This window comes from Aquarana catesbeiana, linkage group LG12 (genome assembly GCF_042186555.1).
Source record: "Aquarana catesbeiana isolate 2022-GZ linkage group LG12, ASM4218655v1, whole genome shotgun sequence".
NCBI lineage: Eukaryota > Metazoa > Chordata > Amphibia > Anura > Ranidae > Aquarana > Aquarana catesbeiana.
In genome coordinates, this window is record NC_133335.1 from 226,339,423 (window position 1) to 226,362,975 (window position 23,553).

Sequence of the window (23,553 nt, forward strand, 5' to 3'; positions counted from 1 at the left end):
AAAGTACGCCCGCGCAACGGCGATAAACAATGTAAATTTTAACTATCCATGGGCGACATTTGAAAAGCCTTTACAGGTTACCACTTTGGATATACAGAGGAGGTCTGGTGTTAGAATTACTGCCTATGATCTGACATTCCCGTTGAAACCTCACATGTGTGGGATGATCGCTGTTTGCGTGCGTGCAGGGCCAACAAGCGCGTTCGCCTTTGAGTGCAAGAATTACAGGATAGGGGCACTTTTAATTTTTTTTTTTTATTATTCTTTTATGTTTACACTGTTGTTTTAATTTAAATTTTTTTTTTTAAATCACTTTTATTGCGGTCACAAGGAATGTAAACATCCCTTGTGACAACAATAGGCATGTGACAGGTCCTCTTTATGGAGAAATCTGGGGTCTATAAGACCTCAAATCCCTCCTTTGCACTTAAAAGCATTTAAAACACCAAGATCTGCATTTTTTGAATGCTTTAGATTTTAAAAACTGCCGCCGACGGTTTCCGTGTAAACCGGAAGTGACGCTATGTTAGGGCTAGGGAGAAAATCGATTTGAATCTTGAATCGAGTTGAGAGGTCAAATCGATTCAAATTTTCAGCAAATCCATTTTTTTTCTACCAGGACCGGCGCTGACAGCGCGCCAGTCCTGAGGAGCTGTGAGGAGGAGTTTTTAGGCTTCAGCCTAGTCCGTGAGGCCGGACGCCGCGGACTAGGCCAAAGCCCGGCCTTGCCTAAAAACGCCTGACTGCAGCTCCCCAGGACCGGCGTGGTGTCAATCAAAAAACAAAACTTGATTTGAATAATGAATCGAGTTTTTTTTTTTGGAGAAAATCGCCCAGCTCTACGCTATGTCATCGCTTCTGGGATCACTCAGGTCTCCCGGTGGAACGGGAGAGCCGCAGAAGGTGTCGGGAGGAGGACGTCCCCCCTGCTACTTTTGATAGCAATCGAGCGGGTAGTAAGCCACTCCGATTGCTATTACAAGAGAGCTTACCACCGGCTCAAAAAAACAGTACCGGGGTGATGCCTGCATCAACCTGGTTCAGACATGTCGCCCCATGCTTGTTTGCCTTGCGGTAGTTACGCCCCTGCCTGTAATAATATTAATAATAGCCGATTGCTATTGCTGTACTAATATGGCAGAGTTAGCACAGAGATCTCCTCACTCGTAGTGTGTACCAGGCAATATGGTAACCGACAGGCTCCCAATCACCTGATTGCTGTGACAGCCAATCACACTGATTAGATGATTGGGAAAGCCAGGAAACTCCTCCAGTGTAATGTTAAATGGGCAGCCACTCACCTCATCTAGACTTTCAAGGTCTTCCTCTTTCTCCGCAATCACCCATTTCTGCAGAGGACACAACACAATGACATGATAAGATGAGGGTACAATGTGGAGGAAAAAAACATGCCTTTCTTGTAACCCAAATAGTGAAACAATTGCAGAATTTAGAAGTCCATCTGTAAAGCCTGGAACACACTAGAAAAAAAAAAACAAGAGCTTGCCGAGCTAACCAATCGCTACCATCACTAACCAAGCGATGTCAGTGCAGCGATCTCCCCCACTGTGCCTTTGTGCTCTGACAGGGGGACCCCCCACCCTCTGCCAGAACACACTGATCAGTGTTGGCAGCGATCAGATGCTGGTTTTCCAGCATGCCCATTTGACAAAAGCCTTTTGTAGAACAAACAGGTATACACACGGGTCAAAAGTTGGCCAGTATTTCCGCCCATGTGCACAAGGCATAAAGTGGTTGCAAAGGTTCGTATGTTTTTAGATAAAAATAACAAACATGTTATACTTACCTGCTCTGTGCAAAACCCTTGCCCCGATCCTTCTCTTCTCGAGTGCCCCTATGGAGAGCCGCATTCCGTGGGGGCACCCGTGTGGGCGCGTTCCTCAGTCCTGCTGCTGCATCCATTGACACAGACAGTGGGACTCAGCCCCGCCCCCCGTGTCACTGGATTTGATTGACAGCAGCGGGGGCCAATGGCACATTTAAAGTGGATGTAAACCCATACATATACTGTATCCAGTGAAGTGACTGGCCTCAGGTAATACACAGATGAGACAAATCTTCCAATATAAGTTATACCTGTTTATCTGCAGTCTTCTCTTCTCTACATCCAAAGTCCAGAATGATTAAAGCTTGTCTGAGTTGTCAGAAAAAAGGGGGCATAGAGCTGAAGTTACACTCTGCAGAGCTCAGTGAGGAGAGCTCTGAGAGCTGACAGGAGGGAAAGCGAGGAGAGCTCTGAGAGCTGACAGGAGGGACGGGAAAAGACAACCCCCCCCCCTTTCACACAGCACACAGGAACAGAGCTGAGGCTGTCAATCACAGACTGTGTGCTGGAGTTCCATTTTGTCTAGGGTTTGTACTTGCCTCCCCCCTTGCTCCCGCAGGCTCCTCCTTCCATACAACCAGTCCCCTGCAGTCTCTTCTCTTAGGCACTAGCATCTGGCAGCTGTGACCTCATCATATACAATGCAGGACTAGCAATGCTGCATTGTAGGTAAGAACGCCAAGGGCCCATCCATGAGCCTCAGCATTGGGGGAGAAGAGGTGAACGGCAGCTGCTGGAGGAGTAAAGGATAAGAGAAGATCAAATTGCTTTATACTGGTATCCTAGACAAAAACAGAGCATTTAAAGTGGTTCTAAAGGCTCAAGGTTTGCATTCTATGCATGAAGATTAAAAACCTTTTGTGTGCAGCATACTTACCTGAGCCCCATCACAATCCAGCGACGTGCATGAGAGCCTCGGCTCTCCGAGGTCTCTCCTTCCTCATTGGCTGAGACAGCAGAAGAGAGCCATCCCCCTGCTGTCAATGACAGCCAGTGAGCAGGCATGTACTGGCCATCGGGACTAGTTTCTCGGTGGGCCAATGGCTCAGTGGGCCAGTTTAAATGACAGCGAAGGTAGAGCGGGCGGGGACTCCCAAACCCTGTCCACCAATAAGCTAATCTCCTGCTGTGCAGCTGTTTAGAAAAAAAACTTCTCCATGCCCCCTGTGTTCAGTGGGAGCCGGGGGACAGAAAGTGGACTATTTCAGCACTTTCGGCAGGAGGAAGGGAGAGGACCAGATGTACCAGCATTGCACAGCTGGTACCAGGCTCCCAGCTTCAGAGGAACCATCTGTCGGATAAGCACTGCACCCGGGACCTAGGTAGAAGAAGCTGTGCAGACCAGATACAGGGGCGGGGTGGGTTGGGGGATGGGGGGCGGGGGCTGGGGACTAACATTGATGGGCACTTATGAGGCTCCGCTGATGGGCACTGATCAGGCTGCATTAATAGGCACTGGTGTGGTTGCATTAATGGGCACTGATATCAGGCTGCATTAATGGGCACTGGTGTGGCTGCACTGATGGGCACTGGTGTGGCTACATTAATGGGCACTGATCAGGCTGCATTATTGGGCACTGATGAGGCTGCATTAAGGAACACTGTCCTATGCCCAATAGTGGAATTTTTTACTTATGTTTTTTTGCGCCATTGCGTATAGTTTATATACTGTTTTTTGTGTGCGTTTTCTAAATTAAAGTGAGCCGGTTTGGACAAAGTCAAGGGCCAAATTTTTTGTCCCAGTCCAGCCAGTGAGCCAATAAGGAGAGAGAGGGCTCAGGAGCGAGCCTGCTTGGGTGACCCCATAGCAAGCTGTTTGTTCTGGGGGCACCAATAGTAAAGGTCCCCAAAAACGCAGCGTTAGCAGGATCAGCCCCCGATCACTGCCAGAACTTGCGACATGTAGCAGAATACATTCTAGGCATAAATTTAAGAAAAAAATTGATTTTATTACATTTTAACAGAAAGTAGAAAATATTGTTTTTTTCAGATATATCTGTCTTTTTTCGTTTATGTAATACCAAAATAAAAAACATAGTGGTGATCAAATACCACCAAAAGAAAGTTATATTTGTGTGAAAAAATGATATAAAAGTTTTGTTTGGGTACAGTGTTGCATGACTGCACAATGGCCAGTTAAAGTAAGGGCCTGGTCATGAAGGGGGTAAAGCCTTCCAGTGGTCAAGTGGTTAAATAAGCTAAATACATAACCAGGTGCCACAAATCACAAGTGTGCAAAGTATTAAAAATTAGTTTTCTTTAGAAAGCGGCCATAACCCGAGTAGAAAAACCTGTCCCCTGCCAGCATGCTGAAGAGATGGACCCTTGCTTTCTGTGTAAAAAACAGTGTTCTCTTTGCAAAGGTCTGACACAACTCCTTAGACAGAGCTAGAGCTCTCCAATCAGTAGGGAGTGGCACTTTGAAAATTGGACTAAGGAGGGGGGGGGGGGTTCGGACCTTTGCAGAGAGATCACTGTTTCCACACAGAGCAAGAGTCCTTCTATGCTGCAAGGACCTTGCTTTGTGTACTGGTCCAAATCATTTGGTGGAGGGGGGATTATGGTGTGGGGTTGGTTTACAGGGGTTGGGCTTAGCCCCTTAAGCCCCATACACACTATCAGATTTTCTGCTGATTTTTTCCTTCAGATTTACCAAAACCATATAATAGGAGGTCAAACCTTAGGAGTTTAAATTTGTATGCAATCAGGCAGGCCCTTGCACTACATGGTTTTGGTAAATCTGAAGACAAAAATCAGCAGAAAATCTGATAGTGTGTATGGGGCTTAAGTTCCAGTGAAGAGAATTCTTAAGGTGTCAGTATAGCAAGACATTTTGGACAATTTCATGCTCCCAACTTGGTGGGAAGTTTGGGGATGGCCCCTTCCTGTTCCAACATGACTGCGCACCAGTGCACAAAGCAAGGGCCATAAAGACATGGATGAGCGAGTTTGGGGTGGAGGAACTTGACTGGCCTGCACAGAGTTGAAGTTGTTATAGTTGCAAAGGGTGGGCCAACTCAATATTGAACCCTATGGACTAAGACTGGGATGCCAGTAAAGTTCATGGGAAGGCAGGTATCCCAATACTTTTGGTAAGTGTAGGATTAAAAAATTTTTTCAGGTTTTCTGAACACACAGTTTGCAACTTTTGGCCTGCTGTGTCTAATAAGGGACTTGTGTGTTTGAGCTAATGAACTATGAAAACAAGATTTTTAATCAACTGACCTCACATGTTTTACAACCTTAGTGAAGTTCTTCAAGAACATACTCACATCTCCAGTCATAAGACCAACGATGTCCAGAGTTTGTCTCAGGATACGATGTGTCGTCAGTTTGGCGTTCTCTTCGACGAATGAGGAGCTGGCCATATGTTGCATGAGAGAGATCTGCAGGAGACAAAGAAATGACATGATCAGGAGAGAACAGAGTCTGAGTATCCTCAGTCTCACAACCCCAGTAAAATAATTTGTTTCTTGGAGTAAAAACAGGACAAAAAAAAAAAAAAAAAGGAAAGCTGCAGGAACATTCCCCTATATAACCCATCCCGATCCCAGCTAGCCTCTGTTTTGTAGCAAGCAAAGGAAGATCGTAAAAACAGACATGAGAGACCTGCGTTCTGTACTGTACTCCAAGAAACAAATTTTCCGGGTAGGGGAAAAACTCCTATTTTCTTAGTTGTGCAGTAAAGGACAAAGTATCTTCAATCATTACCACTGGGACATACAAAACCCATCCAGCCGAGCGGTGGACAACACAGAAAACAATGCCAAGAGGTCCACATAGCAAAAGAGGCCAAGATAGGCTTGACAGACTCAGGGTAGCTTGAAGCACCTTATGCCCAATTCTGGCTTAAGAGGAGGCCTGAACATCCAAGCCTATTTAACCCCAAAAACGAAATCTATTATATTGCATCTTACCAGTACTCACATTTGGTGACTATTAGTTTTCTCTTTTATTGTCACAATGGCCCCTTGCAATTAGAGGTGCACTGCACAGCAGAGCAGTGTGAGTTGCAGTGTGGTGCGCTGTCAAAGAAGGTGCAGGTCTGATTATTGGGCTGCTAATGCCTTGTTTCCACTGAGCGAATCGGTTCGGTACGCTATTTTGAGCGTTTCCATTATGAAAGCAGCCCATACAACTGAACCGAACCGCACCATTCAGAGTCCTGCTTCAGATGTGGGGCCATAGAAAATGGTACGGTTCGGTTAGGGCGGAGCTACGATACATTCTGCTGATTGGCGGACGTGTGACGCCATGCTAGGCATTTTTTCTAAACCCACGTATGGCCCCTGGCAGTCCGACTTGCAGTGGAAATGCTCCCCTGAATAGGCCGGACCATTCTAGGCCTTCTAAACTGTACCGACCCAAACCGATCCGCTCAGTGGAAACGAGGCATTAGATGCATGCCAGCCCATTCATTTTGACATAAAATGTGTGGAAAAAAAAAGTGTTTGCTTTAGCGCACTGCATCTCAGCAGTTCGGTGTGAACCTAGCCTTAGTTACTTTTGTAAAGTCCATCTATCTCTTCTCTCTCTCCACAGGTTGACAGTTCTGATGTCCAAGGGTGGCAATATTGCTCCTCCATAGATACAGTGGAGGTGTGAGACAGTCAAAACAGGAAAGATGAAAAAAAAAAAAAAAAAAATAGTGCAGCCACCACAACCCAAATTTTTGGTTTAGAATTTAGATACACCTTAAAAAAATGTGTCAACAGAAGCCCAGGTGGTAGCCTTGCAAAATTGAGACACAAATGTCAGATGTGGAAAAGCGCATGAAGCACCATCAGATCTGGTAGAATGTGCCTTAACAGGAAAGGGAGGAACCCTATCCTTCAGACTATAGGCTCTAATAATAACTTGTCCAATCCACCTAGCAATGGTAAAAGTGAGAAACAGATCCTTACAGGATAAGGTTATGGACTCAGACAAGAGCCTTAAGTAAGGAATTCGATCTGAAACAGACCTGCCAAGGCTGAGATTTGTCTTTTGATGGTACTTAAGGCCAGATGCTGACCCAGACCAAGCTGGAAAAAAAAAAAAGATCTCTTTTCTACATGTGAGTATAGTGATGTGTCTGATATATCTTTTCTACATGTGAGTGTATTTTAAACCTTTTCAATGGTTTCTCAGTAAAATCTACACTTAGACGGTGCCCCCCCTAGCAATGAATAAACTGCATCTGTCGCTTACTGTACAACAAAGAAGCCTAATTTTCCACCACAGTCACAAACCATTATTAATGTACATTCCTATAGCTGACATATTCTACAGTGCTGTACAGAGAATACTGAGCCATTTACGGTGCCTTGAAAAAGTATTCACACCCCTTGAAATTTTCTACAGTTTGTCATGTTACAACCAAAAACATAATTGTATTTTATTGGGATTTTATGTGATGGACCAACACAAAGTGGAACAAAATTGTGAAGTGGGAGGAAAATGATAAATGGTTTTAAACATTTTTTACAAATAAATATGTGAAAAGTGTGGCGTGCATTTGTATTCAGCCCCCTTTACTCTGATACCCCTAACTAAAATCTAGTGGAACCAATTGCCTTCAGAAGTCACTGAATTAGTAAATAGAGTCCACCTGTGTGTAATTTAATCTCAGTATAAATACAGCTGTTCTGTGAAGCCCTCAGAGGTTTGTTAGAGAACCTTAGTGCTCAAACAGCATCATAAAAGGCCAAGGAACACACCAGACAGGTCAGGGATAAAGTTGTGGAAAAGTTTAACCTCCCTGGCGGTATGATTATTTCTGATTTTAGGTGCTGAAAGCGGTACAATTATTTTGCATGGAAATTTGGCGTTTTATATTGTAGGCCTGTAATTCTTAACAATAACACACTTAAATCTGTCCAAACAAGAGTCTAGTAGATATCCCGGGTATGATAAAGTTTGAAACACAAAAACATAAATTATAATATAATAAAAAAAAAAATAATAATTAAAAAAAATAAAAATAAATAGTAATAAAATAAATTTCCACACAATTCACTATCGCTCAATTCTGCAAGTGTTCTAATTTACTATCGCTGTTTTCTAGCTGGTCTAAAGCCATTTTTGACGTAAAGGGACACTTTTTGGTTGCTATGGACAATCTCCAGTTTCCAGGCAGAAAGAACAGTATATGCAATATAAAACTGCATGCAGGGCATGGGCCAGAGCACTGGGGACAAATGGCATGTGAAATGATGTCATACAGTACTGTAATCTGTAAGATTACAGTACTGTATGTGTTATGCTTTTTACATTTTTTTGAATTTGCCACCAGGCTCCGCCCCCGTGCGTCGCGCCACTCGCAGGGAACGGAGCCTGGCACGGAGAGGCTTCGGAGGAGGACAGAGCCCTCGGACACTGCGGGTGACATCGCAGGATCCCGGGGACAAGGTAAGTAAAGCCGCCCCAGGATCCTGCAATGCGATCCCGAGTGTGGCTCGGGGTTACCGCTAATGGTACTGAATTTTAACCCCGAGCCACACTCGGGAATACCGCCAGGGAGGCTACAGCAGGGTTAGGTTATAAAAAAAATATCCCAAGCTTTGAACATCTCACAGAGCTCTGTTCAATCCATCATCCGAATATGGAAAGAGTATGGCACAACTGCAAACCTACCAAGACATGGCCGTCCACCTAAACTGAATGGCCGGGCAAGGAGAGCATTCATCAGAGAAGTAGCCAAGAGGTCCATGGTAACTCTGGAGGAGCTGCAGAGATCCACAGCACAGGTGGGAGAATCTGTCCACAGGACAACTATTAGTCGTGTTCTCCACAAATCTGATCTTTATGAAAGAGTGACAAGAAAGACATTGTTGGAAGAAAGCCGCAAGAAGTCCCGTTTGCAGTTTTCGAGAAGCCATGTGGGGGACACAGAAAACATGTGGAAGAAGGTGCTCTGGTCAGATGAGACCAAAATTGAACTTTTTGGGCTAAAAGCAAAATGCTATGTGTGGGGGAAAACTAACACTGCACATCACCCTGAACATCCCATTCCAACCGTGAAACATGGTGGTGGCTGCATCATGTTGTGGGGATGCTTTTCTTCAGCAGGGACAGGGAAGCTGGTCAGAGTTGATGGGAAGATGGATGGAGCCAAATACAGGACAATCTTAGAAGAAAACCTGTTAAAGTCTGCAAAAGACTTGAGACTGGGGCGGAGGTTCACCTTCCAGCAGGACAACAACTCGAAACATACAGCCAGAGCTACAATGGAATGGTTTAGATCAAAGCATATTCATGTGTTAAAATGGCCCAGTAAAAGTCCAGACCTAAATCCAATTGAGAATCTGTGGCAAGACTTGAAAATTGCTGTTCACAGACGTTCTCCATCCAATCTGAAAGAGCTTGAGATATTTTGCAAACAAGAATGGGCAAAAATGTCCCTCTCTAGATGTGCAAAGCTGGTAGAGACATCCCCAAAAAGACCTGCAGCTGTAATTGCAGTGAAAGGTGGTTCTACAAAGTATTGACTCGGGGGGGCGTCATACAAATGTACCCCCCACACTTTTCACATATTTGTAAAAAAAATTGAAAAAACATTTATCATTTTCCTTCCACTTCACAATTATATGCTACTTTGTGTTGGTCTTTTACAGTGGTTCTCAACTCTGGCCCTCAGGGCCCACTAACAGGCCAGGTTTTATGTATTACCTTGGGGAGATGCAGACTAGTATACTGCAATCATGGAGCAGCAAATTATATCACCTGTGATGTATTTCAGTTATCTTGCAAACCTGGTCTGTTAGTGGGTCCCGAGGAAAGGAGTTGAGAACCACTGGTCTATCACATAAAATCCCAATAAAATATATTTACATTTTTGGTTTTAACATGACAAAATGTGGAAAATTTCATGGGAGTATGAATACTTTTTCAAGGCACTGTACATCAGTCTCTGCATCAGACCAGCTTACACTCCAATGTCTCACCACTAACACAATTATTATTATACATTTATATAGCTCCGACATAGCAGAACATACAGTATAAGCATCACAGAAGATATTTTAGTAATTGTATATAGTGTGGATTGGTACTGCCACCTATAATTTGTACTGACCAACACATCTTCCAGGGCCAGAAATAACCTGCTGTCCTTCACATGGACACCTTCAGCTGAGTCGATATGCTCTTGATTTGCCTCATTTAGCCCATGTTCCTCGCTCCATCGTGGGGTAGCACCAAACAGTGGTTTATTGAAGCCCATTTCTCCTGAAGGCAGGAACGGACTGCCCTGTTGAAAATAATCAGGTCTGGAGCTTCGTGTATCATCATCAAAACCCAACTCAAATGTTGAGCACTGGACGCCCTTATCAGCCATGTGCCGTTGTAACTTCATGCACTTCACATTTTTTCCAAACCGTGACACGGACGTGCAGGTGGAGGCCTCCTTCATGAGGATGGGTCTGGTGAGGATTCCAACGCTGCATACCCCCAATTGGGGGTCAGTGGTGGTGCCAATATGTCTAACTCTACGCTTCTCATCTATACACTCATCAATCTCTTCTTTGGAAATAAATGATGTATCACAGCTGGTGCTCGTGGTGCTCCCTGGCTGAAACTCCTCCATTTCTTCCTCTTTGATAGTGGGATCTTCAAAGTTTGGGAAGATAGTTGGCACAGCATTGGGCTTAAGATCCACTACAGAACCATGGATGAAATAACTGTCTGGGCCGAAGTGAGAAGAACACATACGAAAATTTGTCCATTTGCTCAGAATGTGACGAGCAGCCAAGTCAGGGTTGCCAAGATGTTGCCCGCATTGCCGCAGCCAGACCTTCACTCTGGAAATGTCAGTTGGAAAATGATGTAGGGTCACTCCAGGGTACAGGGGTTGGTCCACTGCACCATTCGGACAACCTGCGATAAAGCATTTAGGTGTAGAATCTGTCTGGAGAGACAAGACATTGCAATGAATTAGAATGTATTCATACGTGTATATACAGTGCTGTGAAAAAGTATGTGCCCCCTTCCTGATTTTTGTTTGCATATTTGTCACACTTAAATGATTCAGGTCATCAAACAAATTTTAATATTACACAAAGATAACCCAAATAAATACAAAATGCAATTTTTAAATTATCATTTCATTTATTAAGGGAAAAAATCTGTCTGACTTGTGACATCTTCGGGTGACTCTGCCCCTTAGCCATTTAAGAAATGCCAGATGCAGGAGCAGGCGAGGAGCCTTCGATGAGGCCGGAGGTTTTATTTAATTTTTGGGGTCCAGCGGTGCGACGCACGTCATGATGGGTCCACATCGGGGGACATTGTTTTGTTAAAGGGGGCCTCCATATTCTGATAAGTTCCCCGCCCGCAGACACCCACAACCATCGCCCAGGGTTGTGGGGATGATGCCCTTGCCCTCATCAACATGGTGACAAGGTGCTTTGAGGTGGTGGGGGGGCTGGGGTCTGAGGACAGACCCACCCCCGTCCCAGGTCTACCAGGCTGTATGGATTGGGGGAGAGCCCCAGCTGTTTTTTTTTCAGAATTTTCTATTGCGGCATTCTTTTATTTACATTTTAGCTCTCAGTGGTGAAGCCTGCTATCAGCTGATGAGTCATTGGTTGTTAAGGACGTGGCGCACGCCTTAACAACCAGCTATTCTTCACACCGGTGGCAGCTGGTGCTGTATATTTTGGGGGGGGGGCGGCAAACAAGACATCCTGAACTCCCCAACCTCCCCCCCCCCGTTGGCTCCACACTTACCCCATCTAGGTCGCGGGCAGCTTTGGCTCCTTCCTGCGTCTCCTCCTCCTCCGCGTCTTGGGCTTCACAGCGGTTTCCTCTTTGGTGGCTTCCCTCCTCCTTCCCTCGGCACGACGGCCAATACAACCGCTTCTCCTCTCGGCCAATTGGGTCTCAGAACCCGCTTCCCAATTGGCCAGGAGGAGAATCAGGAAGATAATAGCGAATATTAATTCTCTATTGACACACAACTAGGTAGGCTCAGTGTGCAGTGCTCTGCGCCCCGAGCCCAACTTTTTTTGAAGCCAAATTAGAGCATCTGGATCTAATCACGTGCTTCTAAAAAAAAAAAAAAAAAAAAAAACACACTGAAAGCCATGTGTCCGGCACCCTGCATGTAGATTAGGGGCCGGGAGCATGGATGGGGAGGGGCGGTGCCCTAGCGCCCCTAATGGATGGGCCGCCGCTGCTTCACACAGAATTCAAATCAGTCGATCATTTTTCGACCAATCCGAATCGTCCCCAAAAATTTGGAATTCATTAGAAAACGTATAAATGAAACAAAATTTCGAGAAATGCGCTACTATTTTATTTGGAGATGCGGATACATCCAGATCTCCGAATAGCCAAAAAAATCATCCGAATTTACATTCAGACCAAAAACAAATTGCACATGTCTAGGTGGCTCCATTGTGCCTCCATAAATAGAAGAGCCCTAAGAAAGGAATGTTATTGGCAGGATCACCAGGTGAAAAAAAAAAAGAAAAGAAAAAAACAGAAAGCGAATGCAGCCACCACATCCAAATATTGGTAAGCTGCAATATAACTGTTTTAACCACTTGCCATAACCACTTGCTAGCTGCCATAACCCCGGTATCCCTGTTTTCGGCCGGCGGTCAGCTAGAAGATAAAAGTGGTCTCTGCGGCGGATGCGCCGTGAGATCACTTTTATCGGTGGCAGGAGAGGGCCCCCGCCCCCCGCGTGATCCGGTACCCTCTGCCGCTTACCGGAGCCGTTGGCAGCGGCGGAGGCGATCGCGTCTGTTGCCTAACTGTGCATGAAGACGAGTGAGGGGAAGATGGCGCCCACTCGTCTCCATGACACTGCAGGGCAGAAGCAACGTCAAAACGTCACTTCCGCCCATACGTCTTGAAGGCACATTTTTTTCAATGTCATTTTTTTAAATTACTTTTTTTTTTTTTTTTTTTTTGCATCTTAGTGTAAATATGAGATCTGAGGTCTTTTTGAACCCAGACCTCATATTTAAGAGGTCCTGTCATGCTTTTTTACAAGGGATGTTAAAAGGGGATAAAAGTGACACAATTTTTTTTTTTTAAACAGTGTGAAAAAAAGTATTGCAATGACCGCCATTTTATTCTCTATAATAAATATATCTAATATATAATGTTTGGGGGTTCGAAGTAATTTTGTAGCAAAAAAACTGTTTTAAAACATGTAAACACCTAAATTCCAAAACGAGGCTAGTCCTTAAGTGGTTAAGCACTATAAATTTTAGCATCATACCATTTCCTGATCCTGAGAACCTACGGAATCTGTGTCATCGTCATCCTGCTGCTCATCATGAAAAGGAGCAGGTATAAGAGGAGAAGAACATCTTCCGGAGAAGCTTGTGCCGCTATCTGTTGGTGAAGGTGAGGAAAGACTCAAGGGGCACTCTTCTTTTTTAATCTGCACCCTCAGAAAATCAGATGGGGACAGAGCAGGAGAAGACGGCCTGGAAAAGATGGTGGGCACAGCATTCTCTTTAAGGATTCTTCTTGAACCATCCACATAAAGGTAGCAGTCTGGTGCAAAGTGCAGTGAGCACATTCTGTAGGCTTGCGTGTGAAGCACATTTCTGGAAAAGGCGTCCAGGTCCCCAAAGTCCTGACGGGTCTGCCGTAACCAAGACTTGATGGTGGTGATGTTTTTAGGAAATCCGTGGAGAATCCTGTCAGGGTTTTTCCAGTTCCCGGTACACCCCTTCACAATACAAGATTCCATTCTGTACAGAGACAAAAAAGGACTTGTCATCTTCACACTGCACACACACATCACTTTCTCTCAGCACCACATGGTGCAATTTATTATACAGTGGAACCTCGGTTTGCGAGTAACGCGGTTAACGAGCGTTTCGCAAACCGAGCACTGTATTTCTAAAATTCCTAACTCGGTTTGCGAGTTGTTGTCTCGCAAAACTAGCAGGATTCAGGCCAAAAGTGGTGTGCAGTACCGCTTTTGGCCTGAGGTGGGGGGGCGCCGGAGCCGAGCAGAGCCTAAAGTCATCGTTCAGAAATACACGGAAAGACCCGAGGACAGTTCGGCTGACCTCGGCAAACCTCAGAAAGCCTAGTGAACGGAGTCTTTCCGAGGTTTGCCGAGGTCCGCCAAAGTGTTCCTCGGGTCTTTTTGGCCGTTTCCGAGGCTCTCAGATGCCCCCCGCCTCTGGCCGCATGCGATATTGCATCCCAGTGAAGTCAATGCGGAAAGAATTATTTTCATTTCCATTGACTTCAATGGGAAAACTCGCTTTGATATGCGAGTACATTGGATTACGAGCATTCTCCTGGAATGGATTATGCTCGTAATCCGAGGTTCCACTGTAATAGAAAATAGTAATCCCCTTTCCACACCCTTTAACTGATCACGTCCTTAAAAAAAAAAAAAAAAAAAAAAAACACACCTAAATACCCCTTTGACCCATCTAAAGCCTCGGTCTTGAAATGCTCCAGTCCTGGTTCTGATTTTCCCCTATTGTGTACATGAGGCATGGTCCTTATTCAGAGGTGGACACTTCCTATTGGCAGTCCAGCGGCGGGGTCCTCTCAGGATCAAGAAGAAGAGCGACATCTGCGTGAAGTAATTATCAGTGATCAGGCGGCACAGGCACATCTGGAGCGCTGGATTGGCAGTCCCCTGCACCCAGACTATGGGGTTAATTCACAAAGTTAATTACTGCATGAATTTTTGCATTAACCACTTGACCCCCCCCTCATGACCAGGCTACTTTTTTGCAATACGGCACTGCGTTAACTGACAATTTCGCGGTCATGCAATGCTGTACATAAATAAAATGTATGCTTTTTTCCCCCCCACACAACTAGAGCTTTCTTTTGGTGGTATTTGATCACCTCTGCGATTTTTTGTTTTTGCACTATAAACAAAAAAAAAGACTAATAATTTTGAAAAAAAAAAAAAATAAATAAAAACACGAAAAACCAATGTTTTACTTCCTGCTATAAAACATATCCAATAAAAAAAGTAATTGAAAGAAATCAATTTAAGCCAATTCTGCTACATATTTTTGGTAACAAAAAATCCCAATAAGCTTATATTGATTGGTTTGCGAAAACGTTATATAACTATGGAATATTTTTTTTTTTTCTCACTAGTAGTGGCGGCGATCAGCGACTTATAGAGGGACTGCGATATTGCGGCAGACATTCTGACACTTTTTGGGGACCAGTGACACTAATACAGTGATCTGTGCTAAAAAAATATGCACTGTACTAATGACACTTGCTAGAAGGGGGTTAACATCAGGGGCAATCAAAAGGTTAACTGTGTGCCTAGCCAGTGTTTCTGTGTACTATGGGAGGTGCTTTCATTGGGGAAGACACAGATCCATGTCTCTGCTTTGCAGGAATACAGTGGGCCATCCCTTCCCCACTGACAGAACGATGATCTGTCTGATCTTCATAGGCAGACCCACCGTTCTGCCTCTGTACCGAAGGATCGGTGGGTGCCAGCATGGATAATCACATTGGGAGCAAGCCACAGGTGGTGCACATTTGCTGCTCAGATCATTATATATATCACGTGATCCGGCACAGAGATACCGCCCTGTAGCAGTAAAACTGCTACAGGGCGGACCTCAAGTGATTAATGATTCACCCTTATAAATTGCAGGGAGTTTAATAAACTTTGCTGTAGATTCCTACCAGTTTCTGCTCTGTAGAAATAGCTGTTTGCTTCACCATGTCCTGTTCCCACTGTTTCTAAATTGGAGGGTCTGGTTCATTATAATCATCTGGTGCACTCACAGTAAAAGCTGCAGTGGCTGCATCCCTTTACAAGTAATTAACCCTTAAAAAATAACTCCTTTTGTTGAGAAAAAACAATCCCCCCTGATCTATGTACATTGAGGGATTTTAACAAACTTTGTTGCAGATTCCTACCTGTTTCTGCTCTAAAGGAATAGCGCTTTATTTATGTCGATGCGCAGGGTGAATCTGAATGAGATTGACTTTTCCATTATTAACCCTTTCCCCTCCCTGGTGCATACTAGCTCATACGGGTTTAAAAAAAAAAAAAAGTATTATTTTTTTTGCAGGTATACAACCGCTTTAAGGTGAAAAACCTCGAGGGTTTACAACCCCTTTAAAGTAGCCCAGTGCCGAATAGCAAAAATGGAAAATATATAAAACAGCGGTAGCAGCCTATATCAAGCAATATACATCCTAATACACAGTGCCTAATGTATCAATGTTAAGAGAAAACAAAAACATAAAATCTAAAAGTGCTCAGGTGCTTCAGTGAAAAGTACAACGGTGCTCCAAAACTTTTCAATCGGTGAAGCGGCTCCCCCTTTGGTGTCCCCACTCACCAAAATTATTGGATCCTCAGCTTCACAGTCTGGGATCAAAAAAGGCATTGGATCAAATGATCTGGGGATATGCTGGATGGTTCCTCAGTAAAATCTTGCAGGGAGACGTTTTAAGACAGGAAGGATATACCACACTGCATAGATGGGGAAACAGAGAGAACTCATAATGAAATAACGTTTGGCATTAATTATCAAGCGCATACAATGTGCAACTTACAGGATTTTTGGCAAAAACAGGCATCAGTAAAAAAATCATCCGAGTTCGCCACTGAATGGTGTGCGTTCCATGGAGATGTAAATTTGCGTCAATGGTTAACACGAACTGGAAGTATGTTGACGTGTTTCGCCCCTCCTCCAGGGCATCAAGGACCATGTCGACATGTTTCGCCCCTCCTCCAGGGCGTCATCAATCACAATGTCCTTGATGATGCCCTGGAGGGGCGAAACACGTCGATGTACTCCGGTTCGTGTTAACCATTGATGCAAATTTCCATCTCCGTGGAACGCACGCCATTCTGCGGCGAACTCGGATGATTTTTTTACTGGATGCCTGTTTTTGCCAAAAATCCCGTAAGTTGCGCACTGTATGCGCTTAATAATTGATGCAAAACATTATTTCACCATGAGTTCTTGCTCCGTTTCCCCATCTATGGAGTGTGGCGTATCCTTCCTGTCTTAAAACGTCTCCCTGCAAGATTTTACTGAGGAACCTTTCAGAAACCATGAATCAGACTGAGACAGAAGTACAGGTAATCACACTTGTTTAATAATAATAAAAAGGTAAACAGAGTAAGCGTAGTCAATACATAGCCAGAGTTCAGTAACCAGATCGGGTAGTCAGCGAATGCCAATGACAGAGAGCCAGAGATCAACGTAGTAGTACAGCAAGCAGGATCTGGAGCCAGAAGGGATGTCAGCCGAGCAAGTCTTTAACAGGAACGCAGGAGAAAGTCTCTGAGATGTGACCAAAGGCGAAGGCAGAGATCAATTGAGCTGGACGGCTTTAAGTAGCCAGGACTGACGAGCAGAATCAACAACAGCTGAGTCACTGTGGAGAGAAAGGAGCTGGAAATTAGCCGACAGCTGAGCGGCCAGCTCAGAGAAGGAAGGGCTGAGCCAGCCCTGACAGAACCATCCAGCATATCTCCAGATCATTTGATTCAATGCCTTTTTGATCCCAGACTGCGAAGCTGAGGATCCAATAATTTTGGTGAGTGGGGACACCAAAGGGGAAGCTGATTCACTGATTCAAAAGTTTTGGAGCACCGCTCCACTTTTCACTGAAGCTCCTGAGCACTTTTAGATTTTATGTTTTTGTTTTCTCTTAACATTGATACACTAGGCACTGTGTATTAGGATGTATATTGCTTAAGATAGGCTGCTAGCACTGTTTTATATATTTTCCATTGTCTTAAAGCAGAGTTTCACCCAAAAATGGAACTTCTGCTTTTCAGAATCCTCCCCCCCTCCGGTTTTACATTTGGCACCTTTCAGGGGGGAGAGCAGATACCTGTATAACCCAGGTATTTGCTCCATCTTCCGGGCATAGATAGCCGCAGTATCCGCGGAAATCTATCCCATATCCGGCGCCTCCCCCGCGGTCTTCTGGGAGACACAGAAGTCCCAGAAGACAGCAGGGACCAGTGGGATCGCGCAGTGCGACTCACGCATGCGCAGCAGTGTTGCCAACCTACCAGATTGAAATTTACTGACACAACACCCAAAATTTACTGGCACAGCCACGTTTTTACTGGCATTTCCAAAATTACAGTTTTAAGTGCAAATTTCTGTATTTAGGCTACAAACAAGTACAATACGAAATTAGCAATGTGATTTAAAGGGGTTGTAAAGGTTCAGTTTAAAAAAAAAACAAACATGTCATACTTACCTCTGCTGTGCAGTTGGTTATGCACAGAGTGGCCCCGATCCTCCTCTTCTGGGGTCCCTCCATGATGCTCCTGGCTCCTCCTCTTCTCGAGTGTCCCGTCAGAGAAGCGCTCTCCTACGGGACACCCGTGCGGGTGTGCTCCCGTGTCCTGTTGCTGCGTCTGTTGACACAGACAGCAGGACTCGGCCCCGCCCCCGGCGCCCACGATATTGGATTTGATTGACAGCAGCGGGAGTCAATGGCTGCACTGCTATCAATCTATCCAATCAGAACACGAGACACAGGCCAGAGCTGGTGTGCTCGTTCCCGTCGTGGGAATTATGGGGCTCAGGTAAGCATAAGGGGGGCTCGGGGGAGCTGCTGCAGTAAAGAAGGTTTTTCACCTTAATGCACCTTAAGAATGCATTACAGTGAAAAACGTTCACGGTTTACAACCCCTTTAAGATAGAAATTACGGCAAAAAACATATTTCTTATAGTAAGTCACAACCATATTTTTTACTGGCAACCTTTTGCTGTCACTGGCATTTACTGGCAGGAGAAAAGTGCCCATTTTTTACTGGCTGCCAGTAAAAATACTGGCGGTTGGCAACACTGATGCGCAGTAGGGAACCAGGCTGTGAAACCGCAAGGCTTCACTTCCTGATTCCCTTACCGAAGATGGCAGCACCTCCACCCGAGAGCCGAGGGACGGATCGGCTTCGGGTGCCGACATCGCGGGTGCCCTGGACAAATAAGTGTCCATATTTTAAAAGTCAGCAGCTGCAGTATTTGTAGCTGCTGACGTTAAAAAAAAAAAAATTCAGCGGAGCTGCGCTTTAAAGGTTGTAGCACCTTTGTGCAGCAGCTGCGGTCTTCCTATTAATTTTTATTAATTTTTGCTTATTCATATTTCACTATTTGAGTTAACTCTCCAGAGCGAGCTTTTGAATTAGATGGTCAAAAATGGCCTGGTCATGAAGGGGGTAAAACCTTCCGGAGCTTAAAGTGGAGCTCCACTCAAAAGGGGAAGCTTTGTTTATTTGCCTCCTCCCCCTTCTGCTGCCACCTTGCAGGGAGGATCGGGTACCTGGAATTGACAGGTACCCGCTCCCACCTCCACGGCGAAGTCATCTGGAAGTTTGGCCCCCCTCCTCCTTCCCCTGTGCCATTCGCAAAGTGCGGCGCGCTTTGCGCATGCGCAGTAGGGAGCCAGCTGTAAAGCCGGTGTCCCTTAAACGAGATGGCGGCAGCAACCAAGAGCCGATCGAAAAATCAGCTCGGGTGAAGATTTGTGGACAGGTAAATGTCCTAATATTAAAAGTCAGCAGCTACAGTATTTGTAGCTGCTGACTTAATTTTTTTCTGAAGGAGCCTGGAGCTCCACTTTAAGTGGGTACAGAGGCCAAATAAAAGCTCCATAAACACAGGATATTGACACATGTGAATGAGCCCTTATGCTAGTCATACACCAGTTGGAAAAATTGTTTAAACGTGTTCTGGAAAAGCGAACACGCAGTCGTAAGAGCAAATGATAGTGCCGTCATGTAAAGACTGCCTTTCCAGAGATAAATTGTTCAGTGGACATAAAGGAATCAGTTTCTCGTTTGTTTTTTTTCAGTCTGGGTCACATATGCGCAGTACCAACCATTCCATTTTTTGCTGTACAATTTTTTTCCCAAAGAACATTTTTTTTAATTGTTGTTTGTATTGCAATACAAGGATACACAAGTTTAAAGGTACAGATTGTATTATGTATCATTTCTGTTAGGGTTGTCCCGATACCACTTTAAGACCGAGTACAAGTACCGATACTTTTTTTCAAGTACTCGTCAATACCGATTACCTTTTTTTTAATGTCATGTGACAGTTTGACTGATGGGGACTGATAGGTGGCACTGACTGATGGCTAGCCTAGCACTGACTGATGGGGACTGATAGGTGGCACTGATAGGCGGCACTTATGGGCACTGATAGGCGGCACTGACAGGTGGCTGGCACTGATGGCACTTATGGGCACTGACAGGTGGCTGGCACTGAAATGCAGCAATAAATGACACGAGGTAAGGATTTAATTTTGAAATGCTGTGCTGTGACGCCCATCTTGGTACCCCCTGCCGCAGTAAGCAGCAGCAGACATCTTGTTACACCCAGCCCATATAGTTCGAGCTGGGTGTAACAAAATGTCCGCTGATGGCTTAATACAGCCGAGTGCAGGGTGTACCAATATGGGCGTCTGGATTTTCAGCCGCCGATGGCTCTCTCTGTTGTCTCTCTCTCTGATGTCTCTTTCTCTCTGATCGCTCTCTCTCGTATGGCTCTCTCTCCCTGATATCTCTGTAGTTTTGTACCTGGATCTCCAAATAAGATAGGAAAGTGAAAGTAAACTCAGCTTCAATTTCTGTCACAGCGAGGTACAGGGCAGCAGAAGACACGCCTCCTTGTACTGTGTCTCATTACAAAGGTTGACTCCACCCACTGACTCCGCCCACCCTCTCCGTCCAACAGCTGACTCCGCCCGCCGACCAGGTATCGGATAAGGCATCGGAAGCATTTGTGCGAGTACAAGTACTCGCGCAAATGCTCGGTATCGGTCCCAATACCAATACTAGTATCGGGACAACCCTAATCTCTGTTATACAGTCAGGTGTTCAATTTTTAATGGGCGAGAAACACATTAAAGTGATACTAAAGTCTTGTGTTTTTTTTTCTTTAAAAATAACAAACATGTTATACTTACCTGCTCTGTGTAATGGTTTTGCACAGAGCTGCCCAGATTGTCCTCTTGTCGGGTCCCTCACCGGTGCTCCTGGCCCCTCAAACCTGTTGAGTGCCCCCCACAGCAACCAGCTTGCTATGGGGGCACCGGAGCCGAGCCGCTGCTCTGTGTGTCCAGTCAGATACAGAGCCGAGGTTTCGTCCCCGCCTCCTCTCTTCATTGGCTGACTTTGATTTACAGCAGAGGGAGCCAATGGCGCCGCTGCTGTGTCTCAGGCCAATCAGGAGGGAGAGTCCTGGATGGCTGAGGCACTCGTGCACATCGCTGGATCGAAAGGGGGCTCAGGTATTTTGGGGGGGCTGCTACACACAGGTTTTAAAAACTTCTGCCTTTAGCCCTCGTTCACATTGACTGCAGCTTTGAAATCGTGCCACATCAGCTAAAATTGCACGATTTCAAGGCCACATGTCAGTGCGACTTAAAAGACATCTGTGTGGCTTCATGCAAAGATGTCTATGCAAGTCGCATCCAAAAATCGACAAAAGTAGTGCAGGTGTTCCATCAGATTAGGCGACCCGTCAGATTTTGTAACGGAAGGGACGTTCCATCACGGCCATCTTGGTACACCCCGCAGTCGGCCTCACTAAGCCTACAATCTGCGGCATGGCTAAGATGGCGGACTGAGCAGACGTGCTCCTTGAGCTCTCCTGGAGTGTGATCTGACTAATCTATCCGTACCTAGTGACTACGCGGATAGGAAAGATCCTGGCACCTCTGGATGCCTTCTAAATCCTTTGGGAGTCAAAAGAGGGGTAAGCGGCTGAGATTCCCTCCGGGTGCCTCGGTGGAAATCACCCCGGTCTCCTGTGGCCTGGACTCTCCTGTACTCCTTAGCAATATGGCGTCTCAGACTGACCACGAGGAGATGCCTATCCTGACAACTCCCGGCATACCGGAGGTTATGGCAGCTATTAGCTCCTGTCAAACTGCCCTCACATCAAAGATCGAGGAAGTGCAACTAGATGTGAGCTTGATTCGTCAGGACTTAGATAAAATCAGATCCCGGGTGGCGGAAACTGAATGACAGGTGGGAGATGTGGAGGACACAGTGACTGATCATGCGGCATCCATCCGAGCTTTGCAAACTAAAGTTTGGGCATTGGAGTACAGAGCGGAGGACGCTGAAAACCGGAGCCGCCGGAACAATTTTTGGAGCGTGGGGCTTCCGGAGAGAGTTGAGGGCCGGTCCCCCACTCTGTTCACAGAGGATCTCCTGCGCTCCCTGCTGCCAGCGGCCCAGCTCTTCCCGTACTTTGCTATGGAATGGGCCCATTGTGTTCCACCCAAGCCTGGACTGGAGGGTGCCCCACCCCGCACATTCATCCTGCGGTTGTTAAATTTCCGGGATCGGGATGAGCTGCTTAGGGCTGCCCGGGTGGCTGGAGAGCTGCCCTACCGCAATGGTAAAATACTGCTGTTCCCGGACTACACAATGGAAACCCAGAGACAGTGTTAAAGCCACTTTGCGCGCCAAAGGAATCAAGTACAGTATCCTGTACCCGGCTAAACTGCGGGTGGTGGATGGAGAGACCGTAAGTTTTTTTTATTGCCCCCAAAGATGCTGCTGCTTGGCTGGAGGCGCTGCCGCCGTAGCACTGTTGTTCCTGCTGCAGAGCGCTGTGTATGTTTTGTGGACCGGTTGCTTTTGGTACTAGTAAGGAAATCCTTCCACTCTGTTATATTATACTTTGATTTCCCCTGACTTTGTCCCACCCAGCCAGGTGCTCGGAGAAGTGCAGAGGATGGCAGTGCTACTTGCTGTGCTATTGTGTGCTTCCTGGCTCACTGTGGCATTTGCTTACTGTACCTACCTGGATGACTGTCAGATCTCCTTCCTCCTTGGATTGATTCTGCTGGATTTCTTTACCCTGTTTGTTTTAACTTCCATTGGAATGATGACTTCCTGCAACTGACTCATAAGTGTGTGTCCCTGCTTAGTCAGGAGAAAGCAGTTATACTACATGTTTTCACTCCACTAAGATAGCCCTGGGTCAGACTTATTATATCACATACCACAAGTTCCTGTGCTCAGGGTAGACTGGGATATGTCCTAATTTGGATTGCACGTCCCCAACCTGTGTGGTTTTTAGTCTTTGGACTAGGGGTGTTATGGGACTTAAATGCAGCTCTCTGTTCCGAGTTGCATGGGGTGGGGGGTGGGGGAGGTAGGCCGTTGCTGACCAAGGTTTTTGTTATTTGCTGTTTTTTTGTTTATTTCTTTTTTTTTCTGTTAAAGTTATGTTGGTCTACTAAGGATGATACCTGCCCATGTTGGCGTTTATCTGGGTATGATACTACACCGCGGAGGTGGCGCACTAGTGGGCTCTGCTACACCCGGGGGAGCAGCTTACCCCCTTGGTCCAGGGGGCCCGGGTGCGGCCACTGATGTCCCTCCGCTCTGTTATCACAGTACTTCTGCTATGGCTAAGTGTTTGATAGTGTCATGGAATGTACGGGGGCTTAATTCGGCCGTTAAACGCTCCTTGGTACTCAATTACTTGCGAAACTCCACCCACACATCTGTATCTTGCAAGAAACTCACTTGGCGGGCTCGCGAGTCATATGTCTGAAAAGGGCCTGGTTTGGTGCTCACTATCACGCCCCCTATTCTAATTACACTAGAGGTGTCAGTGTCCTGGTCCACAGATCCTTGCCCTTTCAGCTCATGGCTGTTAAACTAGACCCCAGTGGTCCTTACGTTATTATACATCCACTGATCTCTGAGACCCCCTATGTGATAGTGGGGATATACCTACCCCCCACCCCCC

General features: G+C 45.8%; 1 protein-coding gene across 1 annotated transcript in view; it reads right to left on the minus strand.

The window, feature by feature from the left end:
• The window catches only part of LOC141113613 (uncharacterized), a 38,368-nt gene that overhangs the window by 9,340 nt on the left and 5,475 nt on the right, over positions 1 to 23,553 (minus strand). The window contains exons 2-5 of the mRNA XM_073606821.1: positions 13,059 to 13,539; positions 9,903 to 10,733; positions 5,119 to 5,232; positions 1,302 to 1,349 (exon numbers count right to left, since the gene is read on the minus strand). Of these exons, the coding sequence (XP_073462922.1) occupies positions 1,302 to 1,349; positions 5,119 to 5,232; positions 9,903 to 10,733; positions 13,059 to 13,538 (1,473 nt within the window). The 5' untranslated portion in view covers position 13,539. The remainder of the gene's footprint in view (positions 1 to 1,301; positions 1,350 to 5,118; positions 5,233 to 9,902; positions 10,734 to 13,058; positions 13,540 to 23,553) is intronic.